Source organism: Dunckerocampus dactyliophorus, chromosome 17 (genome assembly GCF_027744805.1).
Source record: "Dunckerocampus dactyliophorus isolate RoL2022-P2 chromosome 17, RoL_Ddac_1.1, whole genome shotgun sequence".
NCBI classification, from domain to species: domain Eukaryota; kingdom Metazoa; phylum Chordata; class Actinopteri; order Syngnathiformes; family Syngnathidae; genus Dunckerocampus; species Dunckerocampus dactyliophorus.
This window is the reverse complement of record NC_072835.1, coordinates 2,961,642-2,977,898: the sequence shown is the minus strand read 5'-3', so window position 1 is coordinate 2,977,898 and position 16,257 is coordinate 2,961,642. Positions and strand designations below refer to the sequence as shown.

General features: G+C 35.9%; 1 protein-coding gene across 2 annotated transcripts in view; it reads right to left on the bottom strand.

Annotated features, from left to right (window-relative positions):
- Nucleotides 1–16,257, bottom strand: part of LOC129170453 (rab GTPase-activating protein 1) — a 111,995-nt gene that overhangs the window by 16,164 nt on the left and 79,574 nt on the right. For both annotated transcript variants that reach the window (XM_054758058.1, XM_054758059.1), the window contains 7 exons: nt 15,328–15,441; nt 6,722–6,796; nt 3,338–3,463; nt 3,123–3,266; nt 3,009–3,050; nt 2,818–2,946; nt 1,106–1,198 (listed from right to left, as the gene is read on the bottom strand). In XM_054758058.1, coding sequence (XP_054614033.1) covers nt 1,106–1,198; nt 2,818–2,946; nt 3,009–3,050; nt 3,123–3,266; nt 3,338–3,463; nt 6,722–6,796; nt 15,328–15,441 — 723 coding nt within the window. The remainder of the gene's footprint in view (nt 1–1,105; nt 1,199–2,817; nt 2,947–3,008; nt 3,051–3,122; nt 3,267–3,337; nt 3,464–6,721; nt 6,797–15,327; nt 15,442–16,257) is intronic.

Sequence of the window (16,257 nt, the reverse complement as noted above, 5' to 3'; positions counted from 1 at the left end):
AACAAAATAATGCAAATAAATACCGTTATTAAATACAAATCTTAAAAGAGAATAAATTATGTGTCCAGGTTGCAGGGGTGTCCAACTTTCATCACCATTAGAGATGTCAACTATTTGTCTTTTATTTATGGCTGGCAACATTTCATTTGTACACTACTTTATTTAGCAAGCACATCTCCACTCATACAGTGTGACCGTCTTTATGCTATTTTGTGCTCATTTGTCATTTGTCAATTATATAAAGTCTGAATTCAACACTTACAATAAAACACTGCTAAGAGTTGAGGCAAATATTCTTTGACCCTTTGGTGATCTCCTCATCATCAGGTGGTGAGCTTGGAGAGCCCTGTGATAGTATCACCACCATAAGGCTTTATGTTCATTAAACAACCACACACAAATAGTGTTTGGAGGTCAAGACATCATTAGTATCATAACAACAAGACTGAAAAATTGTTCTGTGACACTAGAAAAAGTGAGTACGTAGCCCATGAGCATGATATCCTCTTCCCCGTGGGACAAAAATTAGTTCCCAACTACCTGCATTGAGATGCATCATTTTGTTGGCAAACCTGCGTGACACAGCAGATACTGTACGTAGGATTTGCCGCCGCACACCCATGGGTTTTTGTGATCCGACTTTGAAAGGCGTTTATCGGCATGCGCCGATCACATGTTTTTACGGAAATTGGCCGTCATGATCGGCGGCCGATCGATCAGAGCCTTCCTAGCGGAAGGCGTTCATGTAGACGCCCCTCGGCTGATTCGCGTCAACATCAGCGGTTGTTGACATAACCACATTAAATAGTGAAACTAGCCGAGCGTGCACGTTTACTTGGGAGGTAAGAAGAGGTAAAGCAGAGAAAAAATTATTCCTACCACAATTCAAAGTGTGCATATTTGAAGTGTATATTTGAAGTGATCTCGTACGGCCTTGCTATTAATCTTAGCTTTTTGGCAACAATATGAATTTGCTGAGTAGTTTTTAATCCTACAAGATGTCAAATAAATGCTAACATTTTTTATGTCAGCGCAGCAGCACTGTGCTCATTTATAAAAAGCAGAAAGTTCAGTGTCGGGGTGGGTGCTCTGCGTGCAGACAGACCTCGTATCTCTCGATGGGAGCCTCCTGCTGCTCCTGCTGCTCTCTAATGGTGTGGTACTCCTTCTCAAACTTCTTCAGCTTCTTCTGGCTGATCTGAGGAGCAACCACTGTTATTAGTTCATCGCCCACATGAAAACACACACAAATAACTACAACCAAATTCTAAAAGTCAACTATTACACAACCATCAGTCCTTATATAACCACTGACTAAGTCATTCATTCAGGAAATGGAGTGAAACAAAAATACTATTCAAAGTTACCTTCAAATTAAGGTTGTGTAAACTAGGCCAGATGTCTTAGTCAGATTAAAATATCTCCAAAAGACCAACAGTGACCCCTGCTGGTAATAAAGTAGAAGCACAAGGGTACTACACAGCATTTCTGGATGCAAACGGCTCAAGACAACACCCATACGAAAATTACACCCATATATTCCCACTGCAAGGCATGCTGGGTAGCTTGTGGCACGCTCTCCCCTGACATGTGGCCGTGTTTGTCACATTTTTGCTTGATTGCAAAACACGTTGAGGAGGTCGTCAGGAAGTAAACAAGGAGAGACGTTCCGATGTTTTATCATTCATAGTTGTATTGTTGTTGCCACAGGACTACCCACCATGCCCTGTGGGTACTTGTAAAATCCGTCAATAGCAGTTTAAGTTAGATGTTATGTTTACCGCTTATTTGTTCTTTCTTTATTACCCACATAGTAGCACTAATTGATTTATGTGATGCTTTAACTTGCTGTGGATGTGTTGTGTTATTTCGTTGGGCCGTGAGTGAGTATGTCCTTCTGTTTGATGACCACCTATAGTCATGACAAAATGATTAAACCACCCTTGTTTCTTCAGTTTATTGATCCATTTTAATACCTGGTACAACTAAAACTACTTTTGTTTAGACAAATCTCATGATGATAACAAATATAACTAATAAGAGTTCAATTTAAGAGCTGATATCTAGCAGCTTCCATGGCTTTCTTAATAACCAAAATCACTTCAGTTCTTACATAACTCTTAAAAATAACTCTTATGAGCTATTTTTGTTGTCATTGTTACAGTATGTTTCTCCAAACAAAGGTACCTTTAGTTGTATCAGGCATGAAAATGAACAAGAAACTGAAGAAGCAAAGGTGCTCTAATCATTTTTTCCATGACTGTATATGTACAGACGACCCCTCGGCCCAATGTTTTACCCCAATGTGGCCCACGAGTCAGAAAGTCTGCCCACCCCTGGGCTAGCATGTTACCAGTAGTGGTTTCAGAGGCCAAAAAAATATCGACATACTTCACAATCACCAGTTTTTGTCAACAAAATATGGCTTGTTATTGCACTTGTACAATATGTTTAGTGTCCATTATTCCATTTGACTCAATTGACTACAATAATGTGCTAACATACATACAGTAAGTATTTCTATTCAAATACACTTGAATGCCACACAAATGTGCTGTGATCCACATGCTCATCACCTGATTCGAATAGCCTTGGCTGTCTCGGCATGCGAGTCTGTCCCAAATCCCTCCCCTCGTGTGCACCTGACATTTTAGCATGATAGCATGACTTGACATTTTCTCGTCTTTTCAGTTTGTACTGATTTATGAAATTGTACCTGTCATTATTCTCAAACAACTGGTCTCGTCTCTTGCCTATTTTGCAGCCAGAAGCAGATTTTCCTCAGACACAATTAGTAGTAAATGAAATAGAGCTCACCTTCATGCTACAAGCCAGCTCCATCAGCTTCTTTGCGTTTTCTTCAGAGCGATACCGTTTGGGAACAGGAACACGGAAGAACTTGAGGGCGCCCTCGAAGTCTGCTTGGATCAGATCATCTTTGGACGTCTGAGGGAGGGAAAACAACTTTTACTGTCTGAGAATCCAACCGTGCTCCAAATGTTGGTTACCTTGAGGAGCGCCAAAGCCACATTGAAGATCACGCTGATGCCCTGAGGAGGACGACAATGAAATGTAAGATCTAGCCAGCAACACCCGGTGGACGTGTCATTCCAGGCACTGACCTCACACAGCAGCAGGTCGATGATATGGAAGACCATGTAGAGAGGGAACTTGGCCGTGAAGAGCGTGAGGAACCACTGGGAGGCGTACATGTGAGCCTCCAGGCCCACGTTGAGGAAGTGGTTGTACAGGTCAGGGATGTACTCCTGATGAAGACAGACGTTGCACAAACAGCCCGTGCCTAATGCTGCGGCCTGCCGGCCAAACGGACACAAACCTGCATGAGCCTCTCCAGCTGGAAGAACTTGCAGTGCAGATCCTCAAAGTTCTGCTTGAACAGGTCCCTCAGGCCGTAGTCGAACATGATCTTCACCAACACGCTGAACGCTTGCTCCTCGGGCATCTGAGCGAGAAACACCGCTTGACTGATGAATCCTTTCTCATCATTCAACTGCTCTGACTGGCGCTGTGCTTCTCAATAAGGGGGCGTTCGGTTCTACTCAGACATCTCTTCAAGGCTGCCGTCTCGATTCATGCTTGGACGACGCCTGTGCCAGCGACTCATACCGTTGCTTGTGCCGATACATCAGGGGTGTTCAAAGTGCAGCCCAGGGCTCATTTGTGGCCTGTTTCTGCTTTTTTTACTGGCCCGAGACACATTCTAAAAATATCATTTAACGAGAATACTTGACAACAGCAAAAATAGAAAAATCAGCAGTCATTTGACAAGAATAAAGTCAAAATATTAAGAGAAAAAAGGTGAAGTCTAATGGGAAAAAGTTCTAATTTTACGAGAATAAGGAAAAATAGCATCATTTTAGTAGCATAAAGCTGAAATATTAAAGAAAAAGGTTATTCTTTTTAAAATAAACAAACAACAAAGTTGTAATTTCTGGAAAATTCGGTTGTGGAAAAAAATATGATGCGACAATGAAGTCAAAATATTACGACAACAAAGTCTTCATTACGAGAAGAAAAAGTTGAAATAGTTGGACTACTTTTTTTTAAAGTAGTAATATTATGAAAAATAGAGAAAATAGTTTTAATTTGTCAAAAATTTGGTTGCAGGAAAAGTTATAACGTGACAAGAATGAAGTCCAAATATTACCACAACAAAGTCAAAGTTATGAGGAGAAAACTCATAGGAAGAAAGTTGAATCAGTTGGAAAATGTACAAAACAAAACAACAACAAAAAAAAAAGCCAAATGGAAACATCCGCAAGTCAAAATATGACTAAAGAAAAGTCGGATGATAACGAGAAAAAAAGTGGACATTTTCTGTGAATAAACTCGTAATATTATGAGGCACGTTTATGTTTTTGTTTTTAATAGGCCGCAACACATTCTATAAATATCATTTAACAAAAAAACTTAACAAAAGCAAAGACAGAAGAACTAGCAGTCATTTGACAAGAATAAAGCCAAAATATGAAGAAAAAAAGTTTAAACCTAAAAAGTCATAATATTATGAGTACAAATAACGTCATTTTAGTAGCATAAAGTTCAAATATTAAAGAAAGAGTTTTTTTTGAAGTTGTAATATCACAAAAAACAAACAAAACAATGATTAACATTGTATTTTTTAGGAAAATGAGGTTGAAGTATTAAAGAACAAAATGATATTTCTTCAAAGTTGTAATATTATAAGAAAAAACACAACAAAATAAAGTTGTCATTTATGGAAAATTAGGTTGGGTCAAAATATTACGGGAATAAAGTCATAATATTTTGAGAAGAAAATGTATGAAGATGATTTGAGAAGGAAGTTGAAATATTTGGAAAATGAACATCAAACATGGGCTTTTTCACCTAGATGACAGAAGTGAGATGTAGCACTTCCTAGCATATCTTCACAAAATACCAAAGTTGCATCCTTTCATTTTTCACTATGTGAAAATTCCTGGCTGGAAAAACCTTTTGACACCCCTGCCTGAGAGAGATCAATAAATATGATCACATTCTCAATAGTATTTCAGATCCCTGGGGGCTACGACAGAAAATCATTGACATCTGGACCAGTGCAATCAATAGTTTAACGCTTTTATTTTGCTAACACGCAGTGACACAACAGCACCTCCAGGTGGCAGTGTTGCCCACAAACACCATCCACTATGCCGTTGCCATTCAAACACAGTATATATTTACTTCATATTTACACCCGAAGGTTCCACGTCCAAAATGATTTACACGCTTCGTCAATACGCGGGAATCTAATCATCCACATGAAGTTGGGAGCAGAGGTTTGAAAATGCCGCCCGGGGGCCAATTTCGACCCACAGCTCATTTTTTATTGGCCCTCGGCACGAATTCATAACAAACAAGATATTTTATTAGATATGACACTATTTGGAAAGCTTAGCATATGTTGGAGTGCTTTTCGCAATTTTAATGTACAAAAAGCCTCCAGAAAATAAATAAAATGAATCTAAAAATGAAAGCACAAATGCATCGAAAAATAAAATGACTTAAATGAAAGTATAAAATATATAAATAAATGAAGGCATACGTCAATATAATAATGACATAAATAAAAGTATTTTTTTCAAATTTAAATTAAATAAATAAATGAAGGTATTACTGTAAGTATAAAAATGGCTTGAACTAAATAAAACAAAGAAAAAAATAAAATAAATTAACAAATAAATAAAAAAAATGACTTAAATAAATGTATTAAAAATAATCTAATTTAAATAAATAAATTAATAAATGAAGGCATGAATAAAATTCTTATTTTAAAAAAATATATAAATAAAATAAATAGATAAATCAAGCAGAACTGCATATAAAAACAAAAATGACTTAAAAGAATAAATATATAAATAAAATAAATCAATAGATGAAAGCAGAGCAAATACACACAAAAGTGTAAAAAAACATCAATAAAATAAATAAAAGCATAAATAAATATCATATAAATAAAAAATAAATATAATAAAATATAATAATATAATATAATAAATAAATGACGACAAATAAATAAATACAAAAATAAAAATGGCTTACATAAAAGTGTTTGAAAAAGTCTAAATAAAATAAATAAATGAAGACATATATAAATAAATAAATACATGTTTAATTGGCTTTAATAAAAGTGTAAAAAAAAATCATCAAAATAAATAAAAATGACTTGAATTAACATGAGTCAGAACTTAATGACCTCTGGAAAAAGTGGGTCCCAGGTAGAGACCATTTCAGAAGCCCCACAGGACAGGCTCCAGCATACCTGCGGCCCACGTGAGGATAAGCGCTGCATGATGCTACATGACGCTGGCAGGTGGTGCAAAAGACACAGGTATGTATGTGTATGTGTCATTTCCAACCAGAAGACACAAAAAACTCCACTTGAATTCAATATTGGGCCGGGGCATGAATACTTTTGGGCTTAACTGGATCCCCCTTCCAGTAGCTAGAAAAGTATTACCGTGTTGCAGCAAAAGAACATTAGAGGGGAGCCAATATATCAGCAATAGAAGACATTCATGTCAAAAGAAAACACTAAACCGTCGTTCCGTGCACTTGAAACTTTGTTGGAGCAGCCGACCAGAAACATTTTGTTACTGGAATCCTGCTGATAAGACGACTGGAAGCACGTCAAAGCAAAACAGACAAGCCCTCGACGCATCAAATGTGTGCTGTTTTTTTTCAAACATGAGCGACTCACGTGCAACAGGAGCACAGCAGCCAAGAAGGATTGTCCCTGGCAGTAGCCAATCTCCTCATCATACACCGAGTAAGCCTGCAGGGGGAGGAGACAGAACACACGTGCACACAAAAGGTCATTAAATCGCTTGGGCGCGTCATGCAAACGCTGACATGCCGATCAATTAGGATAGAAAACCCTCATCGCACGAGCATGTTGGCCGCCTTCTTGCACACATACGGCATGCTCACATCCACTACGTTCATTCCCTACCAGGAACTTTTACCATTCCCAACAGTCATTCAGGTGTAAAAACAAGTTCACTGCCACTATTAGCAGACGTCAAACCGAAATAATGCGCGGCGCACAATAAGGGTGTCACCAGACGCGACGATGCACGAGCTCAGGTCCACGCATGAGAACGAGACCAGACGAGATTTACACCGTGTATATTTGGCGTGTGTGCTCTTTCGGTGGTACATGACAAGGTTATAAACACAAAAAAGGGGCAGGAAAAAGAAAAACAGCCACATAAACATTGCTTAATTTAACATTCTATAATAAGAATTATTAGCATTACTATAAATGATCGTTTTTTAAAAGTAACTATAATAATATAAGACAACTAAATATATATTGTATCATTTATATAAAATCATTTTAATAAATAATAATTATTAAAATAATGATTAATGATGATAAAAAAAAAAAAAACTATATTCTGCAACTTTGACTTTGTGGATTATTTTAGAAAAAAAACAAGCAACAAAAGAGCTGAAGAAAAAGCTCAAAAAGAATCTCATTATTAAAAAGAATCTTATTTCCAGTGAATTTTGGTTGAATTCCAGTCTGTACGACCTTATATTCATCTCAAAGGGGGGTATAAATGGCGTATATTAGGTGTGTGTCTTTTTTCGGTGCTCCATAACAAGGTTTTAAATACAAAAAAAGGGGTAAAAATTGAAAGCGATGTGCCAAACAGCCACATCATCTACTTAATTTCTCATTCAATAATAACTATAAGTAGTTTTACAATAATTAATCATTATTTTTTTATAATTTTTTCATTAACTATTTTAATAACTACTATGCAACTCGTTTTTGATCATTGTATTTGTTATAATACGTTATTTGTTATAATAACTGAATTTAAGTAAAACTAAAATAATGCTATTTGGTAATAGTAGAAAGGACACGTACGACCAAATACAAATTAATGGAACGGATATTGAAAAAGTGGAAGAATATAAATTCCTTGGGGTTATAATAGATGAAAAAATGAGTTGGAAATCTCATATTAAATATATACAACAAAAGGTGGCGAGAAATATCTCTATATTGAATAAAGCAAAATATGTTCTTGATCAAAAATCACTCCACACTCTGTACTGTTCCTTAGTATTTCCATATCTAACGTATTGTGTGGAGATATGGGGAAATAATTACAAAAGCAATCTTCACTCACTCACTGTACTGCAAAAAAGATCTGTGAGGATAATTCATAATGCCAAGTATAGAGAACATACAAACCCTTTATTTTTAAAATCACAGATATTAAAATTCGCAGATTTAGTACACTTTCAAACCGCTAGAATAATGTATAAAGTTAATAATAACTCGTTACCCAAAAATCTAATCAAGTATTTCTCAATTAGAGAGGAGAAATATGATCTTAGAGGAAAATTAAACCTAAAACATTTATATGCGAGAACAACGCTGAAAACCCACAGCATTTCCGTGTGTGGAATTAAATTATGGAACGGATTGAGTAAAGAACTCAAACAATGTACAGAGATGAGCAAATTCAAAAAACAATACAAGCAGTTGATGTTTGCTAAATACAAGGCAGAAGAGTCCTGATTGTTCTGTCAGGTTTGTTATTTTATTTTATTTTATTTATTTATTTATTTATTTATTTTCTATTTTATTTTATTTTATTTTATTTTTTATTTATTTAATTAAACTTTATTTTTTATTTATTTATTTTTATTTATTTATTTATTTATTTATTTTTATAATTTTCTTTGTTGTGCTTAAAAAAAAAAAAAAAAAAAAAAAAAAAGGTCATTATTATTATTATTATTATTAATGTTCTTTCTTTTTTTGGGGGGAGGGCTATCTCACCGTTATCTATTATGTGTTATCCTGACTATCACTGAAAACATGACATGGAATCCAGGAAGTGAACAACATGTACTGTACTAGATGTAGAATGGATGGGGGGTAGGATTAAATAAGCTTTGCTTCTTCCTACTCCTTTTGGACATGTGGAACTGTCAAAGAATGATTCACGAGATGTATTCCATTGTAACCTTCATGTTCAAATAAACTAAACCAAACCAAAAAAAAAACCAAATAATGAATAATTATGAGCATGCCTGCAATGCTGAGCCCCCATTGACAGCTGCAATGCAGCAGTCAGTGCTGTCTTGCTAGGTGCTAGCATGTTAACTGTTAGCATCTTTGTGTTTTTAGCTAATTTCCTCATGTCTAATTGAAAATACAGACATGGCATGATGTAGCGACACTATAGGACAATCTTGTCAGTTTTGATGCTAGCATGCTAACAATTAGCATGCTAGCATTTTAGGTAATTTCCACATGTAAACACAGATATGACATGATGTAGGGACGCAATTGGTGCCGCACATGCGCGAGAACTATGTCACTTCCTCCTTTTGCAAATTTTTATGACAGTGCTTCTGCAACGTCACGTGTTGTAGTAGTTATTATTTTTTAAATGTATCAACATAAATGGTCAATAACCATATTTCATATATGTAATATTTTGAGAGAGGTGACTCTGTTCAAATACTTGGTTAGCATGCGGATGTTTCTATCGTCTTATGACATGCACCACTACTTAGCAACTGCAATAATGACTGCTATAACAATAAAAAGAATATATATTAAAAACTACATATTCTGCTACTTTTTTGAATTTGTGGATTATTTTTGTAATGAAAAATGAGTAAAAAGCAAAAAAAAAAAATAATAATAATAACAATAATGTGATGCTTGATTTTATTTCCAGTGAATTTTGGTTGAATTCCAATTTGCACGACTGTATATTCATCTCAAAGGTGGGGTTAAAAATGGTGATCCATAACAAGGTTTGAAGTATAAAAAAGGGGTTAAAAAATGAAAGCGATGTGACAAACACAAGCATGAACGCTGCCGTTGTCTGTATCAGCTGATATCAGCTTGTTTAAAATGGTTGTGATACTGAGCTGGCTTGTTTGGTTGCAGTCTGCATACATTCCACTCTAAGGAACACACACACAAGAAAAACACCTCCCTGTGTTGTTTGAAGGAGTAAAGGCTTCACTCTGAGGAGCGGGCCAAAAAAAAGATCTTTTTGGGTGGCCTACTGAGCTACAAACGGCAGTAATGAGTCAAGTCGGACAGACAAAGCGCGGATCAATCGGCGCTCGGAGGAAGAGGGAGTGAGGGAGCAGTCACTGAATTATTCAAACACACCTGAGGAGGTGCGCTCAACTGGCTAGAGATGGATGCCCTCGCTTCACTTGCACATACATAATGCATGCCATGAAAAATCTCTGCAGCTGCAACAATACGCTGGCAAGAAAATGACAACCACAGACAAAAATAAAGAAATGCTGAGTCAGCATTAACGGCGCTGATGCGTGGAACACGCGTGACTTTCACACTTTTTAAAGCGCATGCAGAGGTAGATAACGCTGCTGCCATCTTGCCAAGTTGATGGAAAAATCAAGAGGTTGCCCGCAGCCGCAGTTGATGGAGGGGCCCCTACGACATCTGCAACTTTCCAGATGTTTCAAATGTTCAACATCAGGCGGAAGTGTCTGTGTGTTTTCAACCTGTCTCTTTTGCTACTCCTACATCTCATCAACGAGACCTCATCATGACATCATGACACCTCGCCAGGTGCTGGAAGTTTCGGCCGCAGATCCGGAACAAACTTACAGTCATCCCTCGCCACTTAGCACTTGGAATTTTGCAGCTTTGCTCAGCACAATTTTCCTAAAATATGTGAAATAATACATTTCATTAAATTATATATTGTTTTACATTAGATTTTTAAAATTATTATTTCTTTCAATTATATTTTTTGAATTTGCCACTGGACACAAAAAAACACGACAGCAAAATTGGAAAAATCAACCGTTCAGTCATTTTACTCGAATGAGAAAAAGTTATAATTTGATGAGAATTTTAATAATACCAATAACAGAACAACACTGTTATGAAACAAAATAAGAATAAAAATGAAATACTCAAAAAAGACGGTATTTTCTAAAGTGGTGATATGGAAAACAAACAATGACGAATAAAGTTGTAATTTTTGGAGAATTAGGAGAAAAAGAGTGCAAATAATATGGGAGTAAAGCAACTATTACAAGGAGAACATTTACAAGAAATAGTTGGGGGGGAAAACAGCAGAAATAAAAGAAAGAACTGCTGTAATTTTACCAGAATAAAGTCAAAACACAAAATGACAAAAGTTGGCTTTTAACAAGAAAAAATATGCTAATTTTACAAGAATAAACTTGTAATATGAAAAAAATGTCATTTTAGTAGCATGGAGTTGAGATATTAGATATTATTATTAAAAAATAATATTAAAAAATACGTTTTTGTTTTTCAAAAGTATTAAATATTATAAGAAACAAATTAACCAAAACAAAGTTGTCCATTTTGGAAAATTATGTTGGGGAAAAGTTACAATATTATGGCAATAAAGAAGGGACGCTCCGATCAATCGGTCACCGATCGGTATCGGCCGATTTCCACAAAAAACCACGAGATCTACATATGCCGATAAATGCCTTTCAACGCCGATCACCTGTGGCCAGCACTATTGCAGGCCGCAACGGTCCTTTAATGCAGTGGAGTGTCTTGACCTACCCAACGTCTTTGGCAGCGTCGTCCTCCCACTTTTGCCACAATAACAATCACGTCTGCCGTGTGGAACTTAACTACCAACACATGCCACGGAAACTATCTCGCGGGGCTAGAACAAAAAACGTTAATACGTTGTTGAAGAACAAACAAATGACGGAGTATGGTGAGTTTTGGAGGCTCACGGTGTGATCATCAGCCATACGGCGCCTAACATAACAGACATAACACTCGCGCGTATGCGTGTGACAATCAGAAGGCTAAGCTAACAACCCGGAAAAAAGATCTTCATCGCTCAAGACAACCAGCGGAAGACACCGAATTTGTACCTGGAAGCTCCGCCGATGTACTCTCACATCCAAAGTCTCCCTAAAGAAGGCGTGTCATCCTCTGGGAGTTTCACCAGTGATATACGTTCTCTTCAAAAAAGTAAGGCAAATATCTTTTTGTCTAAAAGAAGGTGATTTTATGCTTCCTTTTTTCATATCATTATAGCCAGGAGAGAGGGTGCAGCCAGGAATTGTGGGTCCCATGGGGAAAAAAAAATCACGCCAATAGCACTCTTAATAATAGCGAGATTAGCATGATATTATCAGCCAATAGGATTCTAAATTCATTGAAAAATGTATAATTAATCCGTGTGATCGGTTTCAGTCCTGGATGATCGTATCGGAACCGGCAGCATTCAACTCTGATCGGAGCATCCCTAGAATAAAGTCAAAACATTACGGCAATAAAGTCCAAATATTACAACAAAGAAAATGTATTGAGATTATTTAAGAATATATTAGAAATATTTTGAAAATTAAAAAAAACAACTGCAACAATGGACAAAAGTGTGAAGTTGATATTAATAATAGCTTTTATCACCATACTGTATGACAAAGATGCGATGGAATATACTGCATATAAGTTGTAGAAGCATATCTCCATGCGGTGCTTTCGAAAATATCAAAGTGGCAAAGATGCGTCCTTTCATTTTTCACTATGTGGCCCTCGCTGGAGGAAAAACCTTTGGGCACCCCTGTAATACATCATCGCTGTTTTGTGGTCGAATACAGGCTATTATTAGCCAAAAAGATGCATATTTAAGCTAATGCTTTGTATTTCTTTGTCGAAACAAAACATTTCCATGCATAAAAATGGTTAAATGAAGTAAAACACAAATATAAGGCATTCAGAAGACATGTTGTGATGATGTGTAGTATTATACACCGGTCATTAGGTGTCAGCAATGTTACATTGATGAGACTATAGCCACCGCAGGAAGTACTGTACAGAACAGGAAGTAAAAAAAGACAACTAGACAATGCTAACATGTGAGTCTATATTATGTCTTACATATGTCATATTTTCTCTTATTATGATGACTATACTGGTTAATAGGAATGTAAATGTGACTATCACGTCTAGAGGGCTCTAATAATGTTAAAAGGCGTATTTAGAAGGTAATAAACAGGTTTTCTATGCTCTGACTATAAAAAAATTTCATTTCATGGCGTAAATTCAGTGATCACGGCCAGGTCTGGAACCAATTAACCACCACAAAGGAGGGATTATTATACTACACTCTCAGGCCTCACTGGGATCCAGGATCATTTTAAAAGCCCCTGAAATGCGCAGGACAGAACCACTTTAATAGCAATGTTTTTAGGCCCAGTGCTAATTAGAGACCTCTGCTGTTATTTGCTTCCGTAGATAACGCTCCCGGCGGCTACAGGAGGCTCCGCCGTTAATTGAAGAAACAAACAAACAAACAAAAAAAATCCAAATAAAAAAAAGTGAGTGAAGCACGTAGAGAGGCGTTAACGAGGCTGCTCAGGTTAATGAAGGTAGTCGCTGACAGTAAAACATTACAGATGCAATCTCCGTTATTTACTATCCCTTCCAGCGCTGCCCGTTGAAGGAACACACAGCAGATCATTCTTTCTAATCATGAGGCCATAAATGCTTGCGCATCCACATGAATCGCCCGCCGCAAACAGGAAAAAAAGATATTAATTAAAAAGAGAACACTTTGTCTTTGGTTTCACTGAAAGCGGCAGCGTTCACAAGACTCGGGAGTGTTACATATTGCACTTAGGCCAATGTGGGCTAAATGCCACCTATGTGTTGAATTGTTATAAAAAGCAGTACATGATCAAATAACCAAACAGAATACAGTCAAATGACGTTTTACGTACACCCCAGTTGTCCTATGATTCGCTTTTCGTTGAAAATGTTGTAATCTTGCACGTAAAAGTAGAATTATTCTCTGTAAATGTATTTTTTTCTTCATATTTGTGGGTGTCTGGAACAGACTGATTGGTTTTCCATAATTTCCTATGGGGAAAAATGTTCTTTGTTTTCATTCGTTTTGGTTTGTGGAAGGAACAAATAGCACAAAGTGAGGTTTGACTGTATTTAAAAGTGGACTTGGTTCATCATTGATTAAGAGTCAAGAAGAAAAGTGGTCAGGCAGGTTGCCAAGAGCCCTGCGCTACCAATGGAAGGAACTGTTGGGAGTGGAAGTACCAGTCCTGTACCACAATTGCTTGCATATTAGCTTGGATCAAAACATTTTCTTACGAAACAATAAAAAAAAAAATAGCCTGGTAATATGTTAGTTTGACGGGCCGTAGACTAACTCAATTACCATTGAGGCTCTAATTCTAGCCAGACCATGTTTGCTGGGTTTAAATAAAATATTATAATATATTTATATATATTTAATTTTATATTTAATATTATAAAATATTTTAACTTCCTTCTTAAACAATCAAAGATTTTCTTCACTATTATTATTATTCAACTTTATCCGCACAATATTATCACTTTATTCCCACAATATTATGACTTTATTCCCATAATATTTTAGTTTCCCCCCACTGAATAAAAAAAATTAAAAACCTTTTGTATTGTTTATTTCTCGTACTAATCTGACTTTTCAAAACAAAAAAACCCTGTCTTTTTTCTTTTATATTTCTATGTTTTGCTACAAAAAAAACATTATTTTTCCTCATAATGTTAAGAGTTTATTCTCATAAAATTGCAACTTTTTTTCTCGTGAGAATACGACTTTATTCTTGTGAAATTACAGCTGTTTTTTTTTTCATTTTTACTGTATTTTCTTTTTTTTACTTTCCAAATATTTTAACTTTCTTCTTGGAAATTTTCTTCTAGTAATATTATGACTTTGTTTCCATAATATTTTGATCTTATTCTCACAGTATTATAAATATATTAAAAAAATAAAACTTTTTGTTTCGTTTGTCTCATAATATTCTTTATTATTCTTTAAAAAAAAAATCTTTTTTCTTTACTATTTCTACTTTATACTACAAAAAAACAACATTATTTTTCCTCAGATTGAGAGTTTATTCTAGTAAAATTGCAACTTTTTTTCTCGTTAGAATACAACTTTTTTTCTGTTGGTATTTTGACTTTATTCTATTTGAATTACTGCTGATTTTTTTTGCTGTTCTTGAGTTTTTGTGTGAAACGATGTCTTTAGAATGTGCCACCACTGTTGTAAACGCTCTAAAACCATATGAAGTTTTGATTGTCACACTAAAAGTGGAGAGCAGGAGAAAGCAAGATGTAAATAAAAAGGGCAAGGGGATGAATGAAGTAGTTGCATATACTGTAATGCTGCTGTTGGCATGGATGCACTGAAACATCTCCAAGTGTGAGCGGGAGACAGAGAGAGAGAAAGAGAGAGAGAGAGAGAGAGAGAGAGAGAGAGAGAGAGAGTCAGAAATCACCTTGCAGATCTTGTAGAGGGAATCTTGTCCATCCCCTCCTGTGTCTTTGAAGTAGTCATGAGCTGGGAAGGTCCTGTTGATGTCCCGGGTGATGGCGCTGTCCTGTGGGGATTCCTGGTAGGAAGAAAAGGGACACAAAAACTATAGGTTTTGGTGCTCCAAATGCAGCTAAATGATGAATATACTGTAATTACACAGAATCAACCAGCAACAGCCTGAAATAATGAGTGACACGTTGTCAGCACGAACACAGCAGCATTGCTGTACAACGCGCTCGTGATGGCAACCGACAGCAGGGGGCACTCACGCGCCAACAAGCTGCACGCTGTCAACAAGACGAAGAAATGAAACAAACTGTCAACGCAGTAACGTCGTCTTTAGCAAGACTATATGACTGATGCACTTTTTTGTCAAATTTCATTTTAAAAGAATTTACAAAAATGGAAAAAAAAGTATTCTGTGAGAATATAGTCAAAATATCACAAATACAAATCAACATTTTCCACGCAAATGCAGCGTTGAATTTGACAAAATGCGAAACTTCTCATTTTAACACAGTTTTCATGAAAATGTTCACATAAAAAATACATTTCATAACATTACAACTTAATCCTTGTAGTACTTCAACTTTATTCTCATAATACTACTTTGGTCTATCAAAACAGAACTCTTATTAACAAAGTAACACATTAATGCTCAGAATATATTGTATATATTCTCATAATACTACTTTTTTCAAATAAAACAGGCCTCTTATTACCAGAGTTATACATTAATGCTTGAAATATTTTATTTGCATTAAAAAAGCAGTCATTTAATTTAATAATTTCATTTAATTTTACGAGAATAACGTCACGATATTATGAGAAAAAATAACATCATTTCAGGAGCATAAAGTTGAAATATTAAAAAGTCATAATATTATGCGAA